The following is a 23,923-nucleotide window of genomic DNA, read 5'->3' on the forward strand; positions in this document are numbered from 1 at the left end:
AAGGGGAAATCAGCAGTAACACAATCATAGTAGGGGACTTTTAACACCCCACTTTCACCAATAGACAGATCATGCAAAATGAAAATAAATAAGGAAACACAAGCCTTAAATGATACATTAAACAAGATGGACTTAATTGATATTTATAGGACATTCCATCCAAAAACAGCAGAATACACATTTTTCTCAAGTGCTCATGGAACATTCTGCAGGATAGATCATATCTTCGGTCACAAATCTAGCCTTGGTAAATTTAAGAAAATTGAAATCGTATCAAGTATCTTTCCGACCACAATGATATGAGGCTAGATACCAATTACAGGAAAAGATCTGTAAAAAATACAAACACATGGAGGCTAAACAATACGCTACTTAATAACGAAGTGATCACTGAATAAATCAAAGGAAATCAAAAAATACCTGGAAACAAATGACAATGGATACACGACGACCCAAAACCTATGGGATGCAACAAAAGCAGTTCTAAGAGGGAAGTTTATAGCAATACAATCCTACCTTAAGAAACAGGAAAGGGCTTCCCTGGTGGCGCAGTGGTTGAGAGTCCACCTGCCGCTGCAGGAGACATGGGTTCATGCCCCCGTCTGGGAAGATCCCACATGCCGCGGAGTGGCTAGGCCCATGAGCCTGCGCGTCCAGAGCCTGTGCTCCGCAGCGGGAGAGGCCACAACAGTGAGAAGCCCGCATACCACAAAAAAAAAAAAGAAAGAAACAGGAAACATCTCAAATAAACAACCTAACCTTGCACCTAAAGCAATTAGAGAAAGAAGAACAAAAAAAACCCAAATTTAGCAGAAGGAAAGAAGTCATAAAGATCGGATCAGGAATAAATGAAAAAGAAATGAAGGAAATGATAGCAAAGATCAATAAAACTAAAAGCTTGTTCTTTGAGAAGATAAACAAAATTGATAAACCATTAGCCAGACTCATCGAGAAAAAAAGGGAGAAGACTCAAATCAATAGAATTATAAATGAAAAGGGAGAAGTAAAAACTGATACTGCAGAAATACAAAAGATCATGAGAGATTACTACAAGCAACACTATACCAATAAAATGGACAACCTGGAAGAAATGGACAAATTCTTAGAAATGCACAACCTGCCAAGACTGAACCAGGAAGAAATAGAAAATATGAACAGACCAATCACAGGCACTGAAATTGAAACTGTGATTAAAAATCTTCCAACAAACAAAAGCCCAGGACCAGATGGCTTCACTTGCGAATTCTGTCAAACACTTAGAGAAGAGCTAACACCTATCCTTCTCAAACTCTTCCAAAATATAGTAGAGGGAGGAACACTCCCAAACTCATTCTACGGGGCCGCCACCACCCTGATACCAAAACCAGGCAAAGATGTCACAAAGAAAGAAAACTACAGGCCAATATCACTGATGAACATAGATGCAAAAATGCTCGACAAAATGCTAGCAAACAGAATGCAACAGCACATTAAAAGGATCATACACCATGATCAAGTGGGGTTTACTCCAGGAATGCAAGGATTCTTCAATATACGCAAATCAATCAACGTGACACACCATATTAACAAACTGAAGGAGAAAAACCATATGATCCTCTCAATAGATGCAGAGAAAGCATTCGACAAAATTCAACACCCATTTATGATAAAAACCCTGCAGAAAGTAGGCATAGAGGGAACTTTCCTCAACATAATAAAGGCCATATATGACAAGCCCACAGCCAACATCTTCCTCAATGGTGAAAAACTGAAAGCATTCCCACTAAGATCAGGAACAAGACAAGCTTGCCCACTCTCGCCACTCTTATTCAACATAGTTTTGGAAGTTTTAGCCACAGCGATCAGAGAAGAAAAATAAAAGGAATCCAAATCAGAAAAGAAGAAGTAAAACTGTTACTATTTGCAGATGACATGATACTATACATAGAGAATCCTAAAGATGCTACCAGAAAACTACTAGAGGTAATCAATGAATCTGGTAAAGTAGCAGGATACAAAATTAATGCACAGAAATCTCTGGCATTCTTGTACACTAGTGATGAAAAATCTGAAAGTGAAATTAAGAAGACACTCCCACTTACCATTGCAACAAAAAGATTAAAATATCTAGGAAAAAACCTACCTAAGGAGACAAAAGACCTGTATGCAGAAAATTATAAGACACTGATGAAAGAAATTAAGGATGATACAAATAGATCGAGAGATATACCATGTTCTTGGATTGGAAGAATCAACATTGTGAAAATGACTCTATTACCCAAAGCAATCTACAGATTCAATGCAATCCCTATCAAACTACCACAGGCATTTTTCACAGAACTAGAACAAAAAATTTCACAAGTTGTATGGAAACACAAAAGACCCCGAATAGCCAAAGCAATCTTGAGAACAAAAAACGGAGCTGGAGGAATCAGGCTCCGGACTTCAGGCTATACTACAAAGATACAGTAATCAAGACAGTATGGTACTGGCGCAAAAACAGAAATATACATCAATGGAACAGGATAGAAAGCCCAGAGATAAACCCATGCACATATGGTCACCTTATCTTTGATAAAGGAGGCAAGTGTATACAGTGGAGGAAAGAGAGCCTCTTCAATAAGTGGTGCTGGAAAAACTAGACAGCTACATGTAAATGTATGAGATTAGAACACTCCCTAACACCATACACAAAAATAAGCTCAAAATGGATTAAAGACCTAAATGTAAGGCCAGAAACTATCAAACTCTTAGAGGAAAACATAGGCAGAACACTCTATGACATAAATCACAGCAAGATCCTTTTTGACACACCTCCTAGAGAAATGGAAATAAAAACAAAAATAAACAAATGGGACCTAATGAAACTTAAAAGCTTTTGCACAGCAAAGGAAACCATAAACAAGACCAAAAGACAACCCTCAGAATGGGAAAAAATATTTGCAAATGAAGCAACTGACAAAGGATTAATCTCCAAAATTTACAAGCAGCTCACGCAGCTCAATAACAAAAAAACAAACAACCCAATCCAAAAATGGGCAGAAGACCTAAATAGACATTTCTCCAAAGAAGATATACAGGTTGCCAACAAACACATGAAAGAATGCTCAACATCATTAATCATTAGAGAAATGCAAATCAAAACTACAATGAGATATCATCTCACACCGGTCAGAATGGCCATCATCAAAAAATCTAGAAACAATAAATGCTGGAGAGGGTGTGGAGAAAAGGGAACCCTCTTGCACTGTTGGTGGGAATTTAAATTGGTACAGCCACTATGGAGAACAGTATGGAGGTTCCTTAAAAAACTACAAATAGAACTACCATACGACCCAGCAATCCCACTACTGGGCATATACCCTGAGAGAACCATAATTCAGAAAGAGTCATGTACCAAAATGTTCATTGCAGCTCTATTTACAATAGCCCGGAGATGGAAACAACCTAAGTGTCCATCATCAGATGAATGGATAAAGAAGATGTGGCACATATATACAATGGAATATTACTCAGCCATGGAAAGAAACGAAATTGAGTTATTATTTGTAGTGAGGTGGATGGACCTAGAGTCTGTCATACAGAGTGAAGTAAGTCAGAAAGAGAAAAACAAATACCGTATGCTAACACATATATATGGAATCTAAGAAAAAGGAAAAAAAGGTCATGAAGAACCTAGGGGTAAGACAGGAATAAAGACACAAACCTACTAGAGCATGGACTTGAGGATATGGGGAGGAGGAGGGGTAAGCTGTGACAAAGTGAGAGAGTGGCATGGACATATATACACTACCAAGCGTAACATAGATAGCTAGTGGGAAGTAGCGACATAGCACAGGGAGATCAGCTAGGTGGTTAGTGACCACCTAGAGGGGTGGGATATGGAGGGTGGTAGGGAGGGAGACGCAAGAGCGAATAGATGGGAACATATGTATATGTATAGCTGATTCACTTTGTTATAAAGCAGAAACTAACACACCATTGTAAAGCAATTATACTCCAATAAAGATGTTAAAAAGAAAAATACAGTCAATCATTAGGATGCTTGAAACAGGAAGGGAAGTGACCATAACATCTCATGTAGCTCAGAGTCTCTCTGATTATGTCACAGTGAGTACTTAAAACGCGTGCAAAACTTGAAGCAAAGCTGCCTGTTATTCTTTAAAAAAAGAACAAGTATCCCAAACTTAATGACCTTTTCTCTAATGACAAGTGGCTGTCTAGCAGGTATTTTACTGTTTGGTTCCTTTATTCACTGAGCAAAGATTTTAGTGTCTCATAACTACTCATCTCTGTGCCAGGTACTGGGAGTACACAGATGGATGATACACCATCTCTGTGCTCTGGGAGCTCATGGACCAGAACGGCAGACAGGCAAAGAGACTCTAGTAACATGGGGTGAGACATCCCACGATGGGGCTTGGCCCTGGGAATGGGGCCCAGCCCAGGCTTGGGGGTCAAAGACGAGGCCCTAAGGATGGGCAGGAGTTAGCTGGGTAAAGAGGAGAAGGTGTGGGGTCAAAGAGAGCAGTGCATGCAAGGCCAGAGGCGCCTTCAGGCAACTGCGGCCTCGGAGGGTTGTCTCCGCATCACTGAGGAGACATGAGGCTGGAGAGGGAGACTTTGCATGCCTTGGTAAGGAGCTTAGACCTACCCTGAAAGCAGTGATGTGCCACTGGGGGGTTTTAAGCAAAGGAGTAAAATTACCAGATTTGTCTAAGAAATAACATTCTAGCAATAGAGGGCATGGGACAAGACTGGAACAGAGAGCTGATCTAAGATGCTTTTATGATAATCCTGGCGGGGGTGACATACAGAGGAATTTGATGTTAGAAGGGAGAATAAGCAGGACTTGGTAACTGTTTTTCGATAGACCAGCCGAGTGGGCTATCCATAGGCAATTGACTATATAAACTGTGTATTTGTGGGTCTGGAGTTAAATGTTTGTCCTTAGAGATAGAGATGCGGGAGTCAAATATGGAAAAGGCCAGGGTCAGGGCCCTGGATACACCAGTATTTAAGAGGCAGGAGGAGAAAGAAGGACTCTCAAATGAGACTTGAGTAAAGAACAGCTAGAAAAGTAGGAGGGAGACCCGGGGCATCCCCAAAGCAGAGAGGGGCCAGTGGTGTCAAATGCTGCCAAGAACTCAGATAAAGGACTGAGGCGTAAGCAGTGATTTGGGTGCACCGATGTTGGTGGTAATTGTGGCAAAAGCATGTTTAGTGAATCGGCAGGCTCAGAAGCCAGCACGGAAAGGACAGAGTGAATGAATGAGCAGTGAAGACACCATTTAAGAAACCAGAAGGAAGTAGTAGCCCACCCTTTTAATAAACTTGATCCGAAGAGACAGTGGACAAGGCAGCAGGACACAGGGTTAAAAAGGCATTTTGTCATGGCTCTGAGTACCTTCGGTGTTGACTGGGAAAAGGCAGTAGGAGGTCTTAGAGCAGAACACTATTCCAAGAAAGGGTCTCTGTGGAGTCAGAGAGGAGGGGGAGGCAGGAGGAACCAGCTGTGGGCTGTCACTGGTGTGAGGAGTTCAGGCCCATTTCCTGTTGGTTTGTCACCCATAGAACAAGGCATCAGTTGGGGCAGCCTTAAAATAGCTGTTGGAGACTGTTATTAAATCATCCCCCAACCACTTCCTCTTTAGTTGATTAAGTGTCATTTTGGCATACCCCACCGTGCCTGTGCCTCCTGGGGACCGAGCCTGGCAGGAGAGTCGGCAGGAGTGTGAGAGAATCGTGGAGCCGCAGAATTTCAGAACTTGGAGCCATCTACTCTACCGCCATCCTTGTGGAGGACAAACTGAGGCCTCTGCCCCTCCCCCTCTTGATGGTGTGTGGGAAGGAGATTTTTTTACAAGGATTATTTGAAAAATCTTACAGGAAAACAGAAAGTTGAATAACTGTAAAAGCAGGGGTGCCCCAAACAAAGGGTCTTGTTGGTTTACAGATTTGCTGTTAGTTTCCCTTCCACTCTGGGACCCTTCCTACACATAGAATCCTTTAAAATGTTTACAATTTTCCCTCTTCCTTGAACAGGCTGGATCCTAGTAACATAAGCACAGCCCTTATAAAGAAATCAACAGGGACTTCCCTCGTGGTCCAGGGGTTAAGACTCCACGCTTCCACTGCAGGGGGTGAGGGTTCCATCCCTGGTTGGGGAACTAAGATCCTGCATGCAGTGTGGCCAAAAAAAAAAAAAAAAAAGAAAGAAAGATATCAGCAGATCAGCCCCAATGGAATAGGAGATTCCTTCCTAAATGCTGGCTTCTCTAGACCCCTGCAGCCCAGCAGGTGGGGGCCCAGACGTAGGGTCATTTCACAGAAGCGACAATCTTTTTTTTTTTTTTTTTTTTTTTAAGCAGAGGCCTTCTTAGAAGCCCATATGATTTAGATTTATTTATTTTTATTTATGACTGTGTTGGGTCTTCGTTTCAGTGCGAGGGCTTTCTCTAGTTGTGGCAAGCGGGGGCCACTCTTCATCGCGGTGCGCGGGCCTCTCACTATCGCGGCCTCTCTTGTTGCGGAGCACAGGCTCCAGACGCGCAGGCTCAGTAACTGTGGCTCACGGGCCCAATCGCTCCGCGGCATGTGGGAGCAACTTCCCAGACCAGGGCTCGAACCCGTGTCCCCTGCATTGGCAGGCAGATTGTCAACCACTGCGCCACCAGGGAAGCCCTAGAAGGGATGCTCTTTTACGGAGTGGCACCCAGGTGCAGCTGTCCTCCCAGGTTGCTGTCACAGAGCTAGCCCCCTTCCCGGGAGCAGGGTCTCGGGATGCCGGCCCCGACCCCAGCTCCAGGCATAGAAGCAGGAGTGCTAACGCAGACACTGCTTGCTTCCAGGTTCCTTCCGACCGAGGGGACGTGGCTCTGCAGATAATGAGGCTGGTGACGCAGCAAGAATAGGACGGCCCGGGCTGCAGGTGGGCTGCTTGGCCCTGGGGCACGGAAGCCGCAGCAAGCGCCCTGAAGGGGTAGGAAGCACTCTTCTCCCTTTGAATCTGACTCGGGGGGGGAGAACCTCACTTGGGCTGTGATTGTGAAGGGTCCCATCAGCTTCGACAGAGAACAAAATCAGTGCCTCTGTGACAACTTGGAAATCATTTCTGCTTCTGAAAACTGAGTTTTAAAAAACTGGATTTGGGGCTTCCCTGGTGGCGCAGTGGCTGAGAGTCCGCCTGCCGATGCAGGGGACACGGGTTCGTGCCCCGGTCCAGGAAGATCCCACATGCCGCGGAGCAGCTGGGCCCGTGAGCCCTGGCCGCTGAGCCTGCGCATCCGGAGCCTGTGCTCCGCAACGGGAGAGGCCACAGCAGTGAGAGGCCCGCGTATCGCAAAAAAAAAAATAAATAAATAAAAATTAAAAATTGGATTTCTTTTCATCAAAATAAAGGGTTGAAAAAGATTAACATTTTCTTACTACAAAAGCAAATTATGCGATTTATAGAAAAAACAGGAAATACAGGCAAGCAACAAAATGAACACTCATATGCTCCCTTCCCACGGATAAGCACTGTTACCACTTAAGTGTTTATTCTTGAAAATCTTTTTTTGCTGTGTATACATATATATTTTACACAAAAAAACGCAATCATTGCTATGTTATTTCACAGTCTACTTTGTTCACACATCAGTATGATGTCTGCTGAGCATTCCATTTTATGCATGTACCATAATTTACCTACCAAATGCCCAGTGTTGCCCATAAGCAGTGTCTAGTTTGTCGCTTTTATAAACGGTGCTCTGGTGATTTATCCTGTTAGTTACATTTTTACACACATCCTTATCATTTTCTTAGAATAATTTCCTAAAAGCATACTTGTTCAGTTAAAAAATTGTAACATTTCTTTAAAATTAAAATGATGAGTTTGGGACTTTAGAGTTTTAATTCATGGCTCAAGATCTGCAAAGGGACCTGATAGCTTCTATGATAGCCCTGAAAGAAATACTACTTCCTGTAGTTGTGGGGCTGAGATTTTGAAAACCAAACCCAAAGTCTCGTCCTGCAGTACGTGAGGAAAGAGTTACTAACAGGTTACGCCTACGTGACCAGCCCCTTCTGACCTGAGACTAAAAACAGGCTTCCTTGGGTGGTGCTCCACGCTTTCCCCACAGTTTGGTTTGCTGTTGGGAAAAGAGGGCTCCTGTACTCCTGTGTGGACGGGGAAGAATGCCAGAGGCTTGTGCTGGGCCCCCCTGGACTCCACCAATGCGTATCGTTCTCCTGCTGCTTCTGCCAGGTGTCATTTGCTGGAAAAAAATTGAGCTATGAGTATAACTAGTTACTGGGTCTTATGAGTCCTTTGGACGTTGAATTACAACACAAATTGAATTCCCAGCCTCACAGAGTCTTTTTGTTAGAGGTTAGGGTATTTCGGGGGAAGGAGTGAAAGTTTGAACATTAGGATATGTCATATGGGCAGATTCCAATGAACCTGGGACCTCAAAGCTTTTTTGCCATTGGGAGCAGCCCTTCCATCCCTGTCTGAGGAGGTTAGTCTCTTGTCCTAAGATCCTATAGCAAATTCCCAGACTTGCCTAAGGCCCCTGTTCCTGCTACATTGTATTCTCTCTCAATCCACACCCATGCCTTCATGGGATTCCCTATGATGTGTCGACTGAGGAAGAAAAATCTCAGGCTTGGTTTGTAGATGGTTCTGTGTGATATGCATGCATCGCCTGAAAGTGGACCGCTTTGGCACTGGAGTTCCTCCCTGGGACAGCCCTGGAAGATGGTGGTGAAGGGAAATCCTCCTACTGGACAGAACTGGGAGCAGTGCACCTGTTTATTTTGCCTGCAAAGAGAGACGGCCAGAAGAAAGGGTCTGCCCCGAGTCATGGTTTGGTTGGGTCGTTGAACTGGAAGGAGCACAACTGGAAAATCGAAAGGTCTGAAGGAGAGAGGTCTGAGGATAGAGCTCTCGGATTGGCAGAGCGTGAAGATATTTGGGTTCCACGTGAATGCTCACTGAAGGGCAGGGGAAGGTTTTAATAATCGGGTGGATGGGATGACCCATTTGGTAGACATCAGACAGCCCCCTTCCCCAGCAACTCCTGTGGACTTGTGAACAGAGTGGCCCTGGTGACAGTGATGGAGGCTATGCATGGCCTCAGCAACATGAACATGTGTTCACCAAGACTGACCTGGCTACAGCTGCTGCTCAGTGCCCAACCTGCCAGCAGGAGACAGCGCTGAGCCCCTAATGTGGCACCATTGCCGCAAGGAATCAGCCAGCTACCTGGTGTTAGGTTGATTACATTGGACCACTTTCATTTTGGAAGAGGCAGCAAGTTGCTCTTACTGGAATTGACACTTGCTCTGGACATAGATTTGCCTTCCCTGCCCACAATGCTTCTGTCAAAACTACCACCTGTGGCCTTACAGGATGTCTCATCCACCATCATGGTATTCACAGCAAATGACATGCAGCAGTGGGTTCATGCTCTTGGAATTCACTGGTCCAACCCTAGTCTTCATCATCTTGAAGCAACTGCTTTGACAGACAATTGAATGACTTTTTGAAGATTCAGTTATATTGCCGAATAGGTGGTGACATCTTGCAAGGGCTGGGGCAGTGTCCTCCGGTTTGTGGTAAATTCTCTAAATCAGCATTATGTTTCTCCCATACCCTGGATTCAGAAGTTCAGGAATCAAGGGAAAAATATGAAAGTCCATCCTCTCAGTATTAACCCTAATGATCCAATAGTCAAAGCTTTGCTTCCCATCTCTGCAGTTTTAGCATCTGCTGGTGTAGAGATCTTGGAGAAATGCTTTCACAAGGAGACACAGCAAAGATTGCATTAAATTGGAACTTGAAGCTGCCATCTGGCCTCTTTGGGCACTGAATCAATAGGCAGAGTGCTGGCTGGGGTGATTGACCTGACTATCAAGGGGAAACTGGTTTGCTGCTGCACGGTGGGGGTAAGAAGGGGTACTGCAGGAGACCCTTTGGGGTGCCTCTTAGTACTCCCATATCCTCTGATTAAGATCAATGGAAAACACAGAAACAACAAGGTCCTGCTACTGTATAGCACAGAGAACCATATTCAGTATCCTATGATGAACGATAATGGAAAAGAATATTAAAAGAATATATATATATATAACTGAATCACTTTTCTGTACAGCAGAAATTAACACAACATTGTAAATCAACTAGATGTCAATAAAACAAGCAAACAAAAATCAGTGGAAAACTACAACAACCCAATTTAGACTGCTAATGTCCCAGATCCTTCAGCAAGGGCTTGAGTCATTCCACCAGGCAGGGAACTATGACAACGGAGGTGTTTGCTGAGGGCAAAGGAAACGTGGAAGGAGCAGTAGGTGGTGATAGTTACAAATACTAGCTGTGGCCCTGTGACCAGCTGTAGAACGAGGACTCTAATAGTTTAAAGTATTTCTTCTTTATTTTGATGTGACTATATTTTAATAAATATTAACCAAAAATTTTGTATCTCCTCTCTCAATCTCTATCATCTAACCTGAGATGTGCTCATAATCACTTTATATGTAAGTGTTTTAAGTTACAAGATGTCAAAACAGGAGTGTGAATCAGCTAGGAAAAGAACGAATGTTATCCAAAGACGAAAAAGGGACCTTGATGCTCTCCTGGGGATGAGGTTAGAATGGTTTTGGTTGTAAGAGGGATAGTGTGTCATGTTAAGCAGAAGCATAGCTTTGTTTTTGTCTTTATTTGGAGATTAAATGGTGTTTCGGGCAACATGTGGGTGGCCAGTTGAGAAGGGGTAGACTGTAGTCTTTGTAATGTTTCAACTTGCCTTGGCCAAACTCTGTTTTCCAGAGTTAAATTTCCGCTATGTTTCTGATTAGAGTGGCCTAGAAGACTGGAGATTCTATGACCTTTGGAGGATGGAAATTGATTTTTCCTAGTTAGGCCAGCTGCTGTTTCACCTTGTGAACTGTTGTCTTCTCATCTGTTTCTTAATTTCTTATTTCATGAACTCAGTGTTTGCTTTAATTTCCTTGAGAGGAAGCAAAGTGTTTAGAGTTTCCTAGTACAAACCTTCCAAGGAATGTTTCTCATCTGTTTCATCTATCTTTTGTATTTTGTGTTGATTTCCTCCATTTTAGTTGAGGTTGGTTGTGTGTGTGTTTTTTCATGTTTATTGTGTTTGCTTGTTTATGTATACTTATCTTTGAATGAGGGTAGTTACAGAATAATCTCATTCCCCATCCTGTTCTTTTGGTTAATTTTTAGCTTGTCCCCTTAGTTCTTATTCTGGAAGATTGGATGTTGTGGGTCCATATGGTCTGTTTAGTTGTTCAGGTGCCTAAGGGAGGTGGATGCTGGGATCTTGAGCAATAAGAACAGATCTCCCTCGACTTTGATGGGGTTACATCCTGGTAAATCCATCGTAAGTTGAAAATAAGTCAAAACTGCATTTAGTATACCTAACCTACCTAGCTTACCTAGCTTAGCCTAACCTACCTTAAACGTGCTCAGAACACTTCCGTTAGCCTACGGTTGGGCACAATCATCCAACACAAAGCCTGTTTTATAATGAACTGTTGAATATCTCATGTAATTTGTTGAATACTGTACTGAAAGTGAAAGAATGGTTGTCAGTGTCTCATGATCATGTGGCCGACAGGGAGCTGTGGCTGCTGCTGCCCAGCATGACAAGGGAGTGTTGTACCAGGTGTCGCAGCCCGGGGAAAGATCACAATTCAAAATCTGATGTATGGTTTCTACTGAATGCATATTGCTTTTGCACCATCTAACGTCGAAAAATTGTAAGTCAAACCATTGTAAGTCGTGGACTGTCTGTATTGGGAACCTTACTTGGGGCCCTTATTCACTAATGGCAGAGGCACCTAGATTTTGTTGTGGTCTCCTGCTGCAGGATGGACCAATCACTTTGGGTTTTTTCTTTGTTTGTTTTTGTTTATTTGTTTTTTTGGACCAACCACTTTGGTAAGAAGCAAAGTCCAGAGAGACCTAGGGACTCCTTATTTGATGGATTAGTATTAGTTACCTATTGCTGCGTAATAAATCACCCAGAAATGTAGTGACTTAGAACATTATTATCTGATCGTTTCTGTAGGTCAAGTTGGGGTCTCTCCTGGGGCTGCCATCAAGCTATTAGCCAGAGCTGCAGTCATCTCAAGGCTCAACTGGGGAAGGATCTGCTTACAAGCTCGCTCATGAGATTGTTGGCAAGACTCAGCTCATCACAGGCGGTTGGACTGAGGGCCTCTCTCAGTTGTTTGCCATGTGAATCTCTCCGCAGGGCAGCGCATGACGTGGCAAAGTGAGAGAGAAGAATCAGGGAGAGAAAGTGAGCAAGGTACAGGTCACCGTCCTTTGTAGCCGAATCCCAGTGTGCTATCTTATCACCTTTGCCTATTCTATTCTTAAGAAGCAAGTCAGTATGTCCTGCCCCGTTCAAGTGGAGGGAATTACACAAGGGCATGAATACAGGAAGCAGACATCGCTGAGAGCCATTGAGAGACTGTCTACCAGGTGGGCCAGCACTCATTTTCTCATACCTCCCTCTGTCTTTCTTCACCTCAGAACTCTTCTTGTCATGAGAGGGGTCAGAGGAGAAAGTATGGTGATGTGTAGACTTTCAGGCTCTCCTCACACCTCACACTCCTGAGGTGGAAGAATGGGCTTCCCCATGGCCTTAGATTCAAGTCCAAAATCCTTAACCAGACCCTAAGACCTAATAGAATCAGGGCCCTCTTCAGCCTCATTGGTGTCTCTCTACCCCTTTCTCTTTTCACTGCAGTGCTCTTAGAAGTTGGGTTCCTGGAGAGGGCCCTATAAGTTGTATCCTCTTCCTTACCCAAGCTCTGAAACAACTGAAAACAACACAATAAAGTCAGCAGATAAGAAACCAAATAAACTGGAAGACGTAGCTCAGTGTGCGAATCAGAATGCACTTGCTAATTGTAAATACCCAGTCTTGACCTTGGACCAGCCCATCCAAGGGAAAGGGACAGTGTGTAGGGCAGACACTGCCTCCTGCTCATCCTGGTAGAGAGGGGAAAAGAAAGCCAAATCCCCCCAAGCCAGCATTCATGCTAGATTGGCTCTACCCAGTCAAGAAATGTAGACCACCATCTGTGCCCCAGTGTGACGGACACTATGAATTAGCTTGCCAGTCCACCCTCACAGGCACCTTCCGGAGTGCAGAGGTCAGAAAGCCCAAACTATACTCACAGATGCCTTTGTAGCTAGGGTTCGTATGTAAATAAGGTGGATATTAGATGGTGGCCCTTTTGGGTTTTTTTTTTTCTCGCAAGCCAGGTTGTAGAATCGTGAGATTTTTCAGCAGCAACGTTCCAGGACCCATTCTTCCTGTGTATGAAGGATCTTTTGGGGTGGCATCTTCTTGCCTGAGGGCTCCTGGTCCCTGACTTACAACTATGGTGGTCTGTGTTAAATCAGTGTTCCAGTGGTAGGAGCTACAGTAGTGGACGAGTTCTTCCATGTTCTTGGACTCACCCCTGGAGACCCTATCCTCGAGCCATTTCTTCCCTCCTTCCAGTCTTTCCAATGAAGTAGTGAGCACTGATACTGATAAATCCTTTCCTACCCAAAATATCTACAGTGCTTTCTATTTCCTGCACTAAACTTTGGATGATATTGTAGTGGAAGTGCCTGACGATTAGCTTATTTGATTGTAATGTAGGTGCCTGACATTAAACTTTCGATTGAATAAGCACATTGCCAGCTACACAAGTACATAAAGAGCCAGGCCACTGCACCTATGAAGTTCCCCCTTTAGAAAGCCCTGGGTGACCTAGATGACTGACCGCTTGAGTGATCCTGCTTTTTCCCTTCCTGCTCCTTCATTCCCAATCCTGTGTTCTAAATTAACCAATAAAGAGTGAACTCATGAAACTCTAGGCACCCCAGTAAAGGCAGAACCCAGGTATGCACTCTCTTTCTCTTTGGCCATGACCTCAGTATGTAGGCCCCAGGCATGCCTGTACCCTCCAGGGCTTGTGAGTAATCAACCTTGCTTTTTCAAAGTTCCCTGAGGGTTGCTGTGAGGTGCATCTTGCAATCATGATCAGAACCACAAGAGCTAATCCAGCCACAACACTGGCTCCAGTAGGGGAAGAGGAGGCTCACCACAGGTAGCAGGGGCCCAGGTGAGTGCCCGCAGGCATTCCGAGCAGATAGGTAGCATCACTGTCCATAGGCTGAGACTGCCACAAAACAGATACCCATCAGATAACTCAGCCTTCCTCATTGCGGAGGATTAAAGCGAGGCCAGAGCTCTGAGTCTTCAGGAAGACTTAAAGCCAGAAACAGGGAAGAAGCCTTTCCCCTCTCCACTCTTCAGCACCCAACACTGGACTTTTCATGTGTCCTTCTTACTGAAAGACCTCCTGCCCCTCCCCACGTAGCTACTTTCTTACTCATCTTTCAGGTTTCAGCATAAACCTGACCTTCTCTCATAAGCCTTCCCTGATTCCCCTGGGAAGTTAGCAGCCCCCTTACTCAGTCTCATAGCCCTCTACCTGTACTCTGTGATCCTCAGTCTTCTAGTGATTACTTCCTGGGGCCCTGGTACAGGGTAGGCCTTCAGTGTTCGCTAGTTGTTTGGCTGAGTGACACTCCAGAGCAGGAATGAGGAATGAACACAATGGACCTCTTGCAAATTGTGCAGTCCCTGAGCTGCACTTGAGTTTGCTTTGTTCCAGGTGCTTGTCTTCCTCATTGGCTCTGACTGGGATTTCACCATTCAGTGATACCCACTTTTTGCCGTATCTGTGCATGAAAATTTGCCACATTTTCTCGTTTCAAAAACTTGACCTTTTCATTTGTGCTGTTCTCTTTCCAACTTTGTTGGCAGATGTAGTTCACTGTTGCAGAAGTCTTGGGAGCAATGTCTTCAATGATAGCAAGAACAAGAATTGTATTTCTCACGAGGAACTGTGCCCCTGACTTAGGGCCATCTGTTGCAAGGTTAGTTACACTTTATGGAGGTCTATCTATGCTGTAGGATAGGTAATCGAGCAGGTTGTAGGCAGAGTGTGCCAGTACGAAAGCCCTTCTGAATGAGATATCACCTCACAGAGGTCAGAATGGCCATCATTAAAAACTCTGCAACAGTAAATGCTGGAGAGGGTGTGGAGAAAAGGGAACCTTCCTACATTGTTGGTGGGAATGTAAATTGGTACAACCACTATGGAGAACAGTATGGAGGTTCCTTAAAAAAACTAAAAATAGAATAAAGATGCAGATGTAGAGAATAGACTTGAGGACATGGGGAGGGGAAGGGTAAGCTGGGACAAAGTGAGAGAGTGGCATGGACATATATACACTACCAAACGTAAAATAGATAGCTAGTGGGAAGCAGCCGCATAGCACAAAGAGGTCAGCTCGGTGCTTTGTGACCACCCAGAGGGGTGGGATAGGGAGGGTGGGAGGGAGACGCAAGAGGGAGGAGATATGGAGATATATGTATACATATAGCTGATTCACTTTGTTATACAATGGAAACTAACACACCATTGTAAAGCAATTATACTCTGATAAAGATGTTTAAAAAAAAAAACTAAACTAAAAATAGAACTACCACATGATCCAGCAATCCCACTCCTGGGCATATATCTGGAGAAAACCATAATTTGAAAAGATATATGCACCCCAGTGTTCACTGGAGCACTATTTACAATACAGAAGACATGGAAGCAACCTAAATGTCCATCGACAGAGGAATGGATAAAGAAGATGGGATATGTATATACAATGGACTGTTACTCGGCCATAAAAAAAGAATGAAATAACACCATTTGCAGCAACACGGGTGGACCTAGAGATTATCATACTAAGTGAAGTCAGACAGAGAAGGACAAATAGCATATGATATCACTTATATGTGGAATCTAAAAACATGACATAAATAAACTTATTTACAAAACAGAAACAGACTCACAGACTTCGAAAACAAACTTATGGTTACCAAAGGGGAAAGGCTGGGGGGAGGGAGAAATTAGGAGCTTGAGATTAACATATACACACTACTATATATAAAATAGAGGGAGTCAAGATGGCGGTGTGGGAAGACAGGGAGTTAGCATCTCCCCACTACTAGGGCACCTGCTGGCTGCTGGTGGGAGACTCTGATGCCCAAGGAGACGGGCGGAATGCCAAAGTGAACCGGTAGGATGTAGGGGGACTAAGCGGGGAGGAGAAGTGGAGGCCAGACAGGATTGGCGCCACTGAGGGTGGGGAGATCAGGAGAGGCAGATGGGAGGGACTCTCCAGGAAGAGCAGGAGAGGAGTGGAGGGCGATTGCCTGACCCACTCGGGCCGGGGAGCCTGCTGAGCTCCCAGGCCGGTACCCCCACTCCAAAGCCCCATCCAGGCCACGTAGGTCCTGGGGGCATAGGAGGGAGGCTGGGGGGATCAGGAGAGGCAGGTGGGAGGAGCCACCCAGGAGGAGCAGGAGAGGAGCAGAGGGTGATTGCCCTGTTTACTTGGGCCTGGGGAGCCTGCTGAGCTCCCAGGCCAATCCCCTGCCATCGAAAGCACCCTCCAAACCCCCCTCCAGGTCATGTGGCTCCTTGGGGGCATAGGAAGGAAGCCGAGGGGAGAACAGGAGAGGCAGGTGAGAGGAGTGGGAGAGGAGCAGAGGGCAATTGCCATGCCCACTAGGGAGCAGGGAGGCTGCTGAGCTCCCAGGCTGATCCCCTGCCCTCCAAAGCCCCCTCCAGGCCACGCGGGTCCTTGGGGTCATAGGAGGGAGGCCAGGGAGATCAGGAGAGGCAGGTGGGAGGGGCCCTTCCAGACCAGATGAGCAGGAGAGGAGAGGAGGGCGGTGCCTTGCCCACTTGAGCCCGGGAAGCCTGCTGGGCTCCCAGGTGAGGTCCCCTGCCGTCTGAGACCGGGGATGGGTGATATGCCTGGGCCCCTTCTGTTTCTTGAACCGAAGCCCCACACCCCACACCCCACAGCTCCCAGGGCCTTTTCTGACTCTGTGGGTCCTGAGCATTGGCCCCACCCACCGCCCAAACCTTTCCCTTGTTTAGTTCCTGCCCTCCACAGCCAAGGCCTTTCCCCACCCTTTTTTTTTCTTTTCCCTCCTCCTTTTTACTATTGTGGTACTGATGTACCTTCTGGTTGTTGATTCATCTATATTTTTATTTTTATATTCTTCCTAACATATCTGTTAGTTTACTAGTCTACTTTTATTTTTTACTTTTTTTTTTCTTGCTGCCCCAGGCAGCTTGAAGGATCTTGGTTCACGAGCCTAGGGTCAGGCCAAAGCTCCTGCAGTGGGAGCTCTGTGTCCCAATCACTGGACTAACAGAGAACCTCAGACCCCAGGGAATATTCATAGGAGTGAGATCTCACGGAGTTCTTCATCTCAGCACCAAGACCCAGCTCTACCCAACAGCCTACAAACCCCAGTGTTGGAAGCCTCAGGCCAAACAACCAGTGAGACAGGGACACAGTCCCACCTGTCAAAAAAATAAATAAGATGACAAAAAAATGTCACACATGAAGGAGCAAGGTAAAAACCTACAAGACCAAATAAATGAAGTAGGCAACCTACCTGAAAAAGAATTCAGAGTAATGATAGTGAACATGATCCAGAATCTAAGAAATAGAATGGAGACATGGATTGAGAAAATACAAGAAATGCTTAACAAAGATCTAGGAGAAGTAAAGAACAAACAAACAGAGATGAACAACACAATAACTGAAATGAAAAATACATGAGAAGGAATCAATAACAGAATAACTGAGGCAGAAAAACGAATAAGTGAGTTGGAAGACAAAATGTTGGAAATAACTGCCAACGGGCAGAATAAAGAAAAAAGAAGGAAAAGAATTGAAGACAGGGGGCTTCCCTGGTGGCACAGTGGTTAAGAATCCACCAGCCAATGCAGGGGACACGAGTTGGAGCCCTGGTCTAGGAAAATCCCACATGCTGAGGAGCAACTAAGCCTGTGAGCCACAACTACTGAGCCTGTGCTCTAGAGCCCATGCTTTGCAAAAAGAGAAGCCACCACAATGAGAAGCCCACGCACTGCAACGAAGAATAGCCCCCGCTTACCGCAACTAGAGAAAGCCCACGCACAGCAATGAAGACCCAATGCAGCCAAAAATAAATAAATAAAATAATTTTATTAAATAAAAAATTGAAGGCAATCTCAGAGACCTCTGGGACAGCACTAAACACACCAACATTCGAATTATAGGGGTCCCAGGAGAAGAAAAGAGAAAGAAAGGGTCTGAGAAAATATTTGAAGAGACTATAGTGGAAAACTTCTCTAACATGGGAAAGGAAAGAGGCAACCAAGTCCAGGAAGCACAGAGAATCCCATACAGGATAAACCCTAGGAGAAACACACCAAGACACATATTAATCAAAGTAACAAAAATTAAATTCAAAGAAAAAATATTAAAAGCAGCAAGGGAAAAGCAAAAAATAACATACAAAGGAATCCCTATAAGGTTATTAGCTGATTTTTCAGCAGAAACTCTGCAGGCCAGAAAGGAGTGGCAGGATATACTTAAAATGATGAAAGAAAAACACCTACAACCAAGATTACTCTACCCAGCAAGGATCTCATTCAGATTCGATGGAGAAGTCAAAAGCTTTTCAGACAAGCAAAAGCTAAGAGAATTCAGCACCACCAAACTAGCTTTACAACAAATGCTAAAGAAACTTCTCTAAGTGGGAAACACAAGAGAAGAAAAAGACCTACAAAAACAAACCCAAAACAATTTAAGAAAATGGTAATAGGAACATATTGATAATAACCTTGAATGTAAATGGATTAAATGCCCCAACCAAAAGACACAGACTGGCTGAATTGATACAAAAACAAGACCCATATATATGCTACCTACAGAAGACTCACTTCAGTCCTAGGGACACATACAGACTGAAAGTGAAGGGATGGAAAAATATATTCCATGCAAATGGAAATCGAAAGATGGAGTAGTAATACTTGTATCAGATAAAATAGACTTTAAAATAAAGACTGTTACAAGAGGTAAGGAGGGACACTACATAATGATCAAAGGATCAATCCAAGAAGAAGATATAATAATTATAAAGGTTTATGCACTCAACATAGGAGCACCTCAATACATACGGCAATTGCTAAAAACCATGGAAAGAGAAATCAACAGTAAAACAATAATAGTAGGGGACTTTAACACCCCACTTACACCAATGGACAGATCATCCAAACAGAAAATAAATAAGGAAACACAAGCTTTAAATGACACAATAGACCAGATAGATCTAATTGGTATTTATAGAACATTCCACCCAAAAGTGGCTGAGTACACTTTCTTCTCAAGTGCACAGAGAACATTCTCCAGGATAGATCATATCTTGGGTCACAAAGCAAGCCTTGGAAAATTTAAGAAGATTGTAATAGTATCAAACATCTTTTCTGACCACAATGCTATGAGATTGGAAATCAATTACAGGAAAAAAAACCCTGTAAAAAACACAAATACATGGAGGCTAAACAGTGCACTACTAAATAACCAAGAGATCATGGAAGAAATCAAAGAAGAAATTAAAAAATACATAGAAACAAATGACGATGAGAACATGATAAGCCAAAATCTATGGGGTGCAGCAAAAACAGTTCTAAGAGGGAAGTCTATAGCAATACAGCCTCACCTCAAGAAACAAGAAAAATCTCAAATAAAACAATCTAACCCTACACTTTAAACAACCAGAGAGTGAAGAACACAGAAAACCCAAAGTCAGTAGAAGTAAAGAAACCATAAAGATCAGAGCAGAAATAAATGAAATAGAAATGAAGAAAACAATAGCAAAGATCAATCAAACTAAAGGCTGGTTCTTTGGGAAGATAAACAAAATTGATAAATCCTTAGCCAAACTCATCAAGAAAAAAAGGGAGAGGACACAAATCAATAAAATTAGAAAAGAAAAAGGAGAAATCACAGCTGACACTGCAGAAATAAAATGGATGATAAGAGGCTACTACAAACAACTATATGCCAATAAAATGAACAACCACGAAGAAATGGACAAATTCTTTGAAAGGTACAATTTTCCAGACTGAACCAGGGAGAATTAGAAAATATAAACAGACCTATCACAAGCAGTGAAATTGAAACCATAATTTAAAATCCTCAAACAAACAAAAGTCCAGGACCAGATGGCTTCACAGGAGAATTCTATCAAACATTTAGAGAAGAGCTAACACTGATCCTTCTCAAACTCCTCCAAAAAATTGCAGAGGGAGAAACATTCCCAGATTCATTCTACAAAGCCACTATCACCCTGACACCAAAACCAAACAAAGATAATCACACACAAAAAAGAAAATTACAGACCAATATCACTGGTGAACATAGATGTAAAAATCCTGAACAAAATACTAGCAAACAGAATCCAACAACACATTAAAAGGATCATACACCATGATCAAGTGACATTTATCCCAGGGATGCAAGGATTCTTCAATATACGCAAATCAATCAGTGTGATACACTACATTAACAAATTAAGGAATAAAAACCATATGATCATCTCAGTAGATGCAGAAAAAGCTTTTGGCAAAATTCAACACTGGTTTATGATGAAAACTCTCCAGAATATGGGCATAGAGGGAACTTACCTCAACATAATAAAGGCCATATGTGACAAACCCACAGCAAGCATCATACTCAATGGTGAAAAACTGAAAGCATTTCCACTAAGATCAGGAACAAGACAAGGATGTCCACTCTCGCCACTCTTATTCAACATAGTTTTGGAAGTCCTTGCCACAGCAGTCAGAGAATAAAAAGCAATAAAAAGAATACAAATTGGAAAAGAAGAAGTAAAACTGTCACTGTTTGCCAATGACATGATACTGTACACAGAAAATCCTAAAGATTTCACCAGAAAACTACTAGAACTATTCAATGAATTTGGTAAGGTTGCAGGATACAAAATTAATGCACAGAAATCTCTGGCATTCCTATGCACCAACAGTGAAAAATCAGAAAGAGAAATTAAGGAAACACTTCCATTTACCACTGCAAGATAAAGAATAAAATACCTAGAAATAACCCTGCCTAAGGATGCAAAAGACTTGTACTCAAAACTATAAAACACTGATGAAAGAAATCAAAGATGACATAAACAGATGGAAAAATATACCATGTTCATAGATTGGAAGAATCAATATTGTGAAAAGGACTATACTAACCAAAGCAATCTGCACATTCAGTGCAATCCCTATCAAACTACCAATGCCATTCTTCACAGAATTAGAACAAAAAACTTTACAATTTGTATGGAAACACAAAAGACCCCGAATAGCCAAAGCAATCTGGAGAAAGAAAAACTGAGTTGGAGGAATCAGGCTTCAAGCTATACCACAAAGCTACAGTAATTAAGACAGTATGGTAATGGCACAAAAACAGAAATATAGATCAATGGTACAAGATAGAATGCCCAGAGATAAACTCACACACATACAGGCACCTAATTTACGACAAAGGAGGCAAGAACATACAATGGAGAAAAGACAGCCTCTTCAACAAGTGGTGCTGGGAAAACTGGACAGCTACATATAAAAGAATGAAATTAGAACACTGTCTAACACCATACACAAAAATAAACTCCAAATGGATTAAAGACTTAAATAAGACCAGACCCTATAAAACTCTTAGAGGAAAACATAGGGAAAATACTCCTTGACATAAGCCACAGCAAGATCTTTTTTGAACCACCTCCTAGAGTAACAGAAATAAAAACAAACAAATGGGATTTAATTAAACTTAAAAGCTTTTGCACAGCAAAGGAAACTATAAACAAGACAAAAAGACAACCCTCAGAATTGGAGAAAATATTTGCAAATGAAACAACAAAGGATTAATCTCCAAAATATACAAACAGCTCATGGAGCTCAATATCAAAAAAACAAACAATCCAGTTAAAAAATGAGTGAAAGACCTAAATAGACATTTCACCAAGGAAGACATACAGATGGCCAAGAGGCACATGAAAAGATGCTCAGCATCACTAATCATTAGAGAAATGCAAATCAAAACTCCAATGAGGGGGCTTCCCTGGTGGCACAGTGGTTAAGAATCCGCCTGCCAATGCAGGGGACACAGGTTCGTGCCCTGGTCCGGGAAGACCCCACATGCTGTGAAGCAGCTAAGCCCAGAAGCCACAACAACTGAGCCCAAATGCCACAACTACTGCAGCCCACGTGCCTAGAGCCCATGCTCCGCAACAAGAGAAGGCACCACAATGAGAAGCCCACGCACGCACCATAATGAAGAATAGCCCCCGCTCACTCCAACTAGAGAAAGCCCGTGTGCAGCAACGAAGAGCCAACGTAGCCAAAAATAAATAAATAAATTTATTTAAAAAAAAAAAAAACTCCAATGAGGTATCACCTCACACCAGTCAGAATGGCCATTATCAAAAAATCTGGAAACAATAAATGCTGGAAAGGGTGTGGTGAAAAGGTAAATTGCTATCAATTTACAAAAAGGGATCAATTTACAATCCATAGTAAATTGATACACCCACTATGGAAAACAGTATGGAGGCTCCTTAAAAAACTAAAAATAGAACTACCATATGACCCAGCAATCCCAGTACTGGGTATATACCCTGAGAAAACCATAATTCAAAAAGAGACATGTACCACAGTTTTCATTGCAGCACTATTTACAATAGCCAGGACATGGAACCAACGTAAATGTCCATCAACAGATGAATGGATAAAGAAGATGTGGCACATATAAACCATGGAATATTACTCAGCCATAAAAAGAAACGAAATTGAGTTATTTGTAGTGAGGTGGATGGACCTAGAGTCTGTCATACAGAGTGAAGTAAGTCAGAAAGAGAAAAAGAAATACCGTATGCTAACACATATGTATGGAATCTAAAAAACAAACAGAAACAACGGTACTGAGTAACCTAGTTGCAGGGCAGGAATAAAAAGGTAGACAGAAAATGGACTTGAGGACATGGGGTGGGAGGGGGAAGCTGGGGCGAAGTGAGAGTAGCATCGACATATATACACTACCGAATGTAAAATAGATAGCTAGTTGGAAGCAGCCGCATAGCACAGGGAGATCAGCTCGGTGCTTTGTGACCACCTAGAGGGGTGGGATAGGGACGGTGGGAGGGAGATGCAAGATGGAGGAGATATGGGAATATATGTATATGTATAGCTGATTCACTTTGTTATACAGTAGAAACTAACACACCATTGTAAAGCAGTTATACTCCAATAAAGATGTTTTAAAAATAAATATAAATAAACAAATAAAAGAATGTGTCTTGCTCATCTTCAGATCCCAAGTACCTGTCCCAATGCCTGACATACAAGAGCACGTGGTAAATATTCGACAAACCAAACTAAATTATGAGCATCACGCAGGAAGCCTGGAACCTACTTAAGAAATGGAGAAGTGCATTTCCAGTTTCATGTTTCCAGTTTCATTTGGGACTTAGGTGATACATATATCTTTTCTAGTTAGTGTTTTTGTTTTCTTCAGATAAATACCCAGTAGTGGAATTGATGGATCATATGGTAGTTCTATTTTTAATTTTTTGAGGAATCTCCATACTGTTTTCCATAGTGACTGCACCAATTTACATTGCCACCAACAGTGCGTAAGGGTTCCCATTTCTCCACACCCTCACCAACACATGGTATTTGTTGTCTTTTTAATTAATTAATTTATTTTTTTGCGGTACTCGGGCCTCTCACTGCTGTGGCCTCTCCCGCCGCGGAGCACAGGCTCCGGACGCGCAGGCTCAGCGGCCATGGCACGGGCCCAGCCGCTCTGCGGCATGTGGGATCTTCCCAGACCGGGGCACAAACGCGCGTCCCCTGCATCGGCCGGCGGACTCGCAACCACTGCGCTGACAGGGAAGCCCCTGTTGTCTTTTTAATGATAGCCATTCTGACAGTTATGAGGTGATAAATCATA

The 23,923-nt window shown here is 43.2% G+C and overlaps 1 protein-coding gene across 9 annotated transcripts in view; it reads left to right on the forward strand.

Moving 5' to 3' along the window:
- SCPEP1 (serine carboxypeptidase 1) overlaps window positions 1–23,923 on the forward strand; it is a 73,221-nt gene that overhangs the window by 37,778 nt on the left and 11,520 nt on the right. For 5 of the 9 annotated variants that reach the window (XR_003791933.1, XR_003791935.1, XR_003791936.1 and 2 more), the window contains exons 13-14: window positions 11,604–12,475; window positions 14,823–14,935. Coding sequence is in view for 2 of the 9 variants with exons in the window: in XM_029211729.1 (XP_029067562.1) it covers window positions 5,634–5,717 (84 nt within the window). In the remaining 7 variants the exon portion in view is untranslated. Of the gene's footprint in view, window positions 1–5,633; window positions 6,452–6,830; window positions 7,057–11,603; window positions 12,476–14,822; window positions 14,936–23,923 lie in introns of those variants that run through there. The other 4 variants (XR_003791937.1, XR_003791939.1, XM_029211728.1 and 1 more) reach the window with 4 other exon arrangements.

The sequence above is a fragment of the Monodon monoceros genome, unplaced genomic scaffold (assembly GCF_005190385.1).
Source record: "Monodon monoceros isolate NGI ecotype Baffin Bay Population unplaced genomic scaffold, NGI_Narwhal_1 Super_Scaffold_9, whole genome shotgun sequence".
In the NCBI taxonomy this organism is placed as follows: Eukaryota; Metazoa; Chordata; class Mammalia; order Artiodactyla; family Monodontidae; genus Monodon; species Monodon monoceros.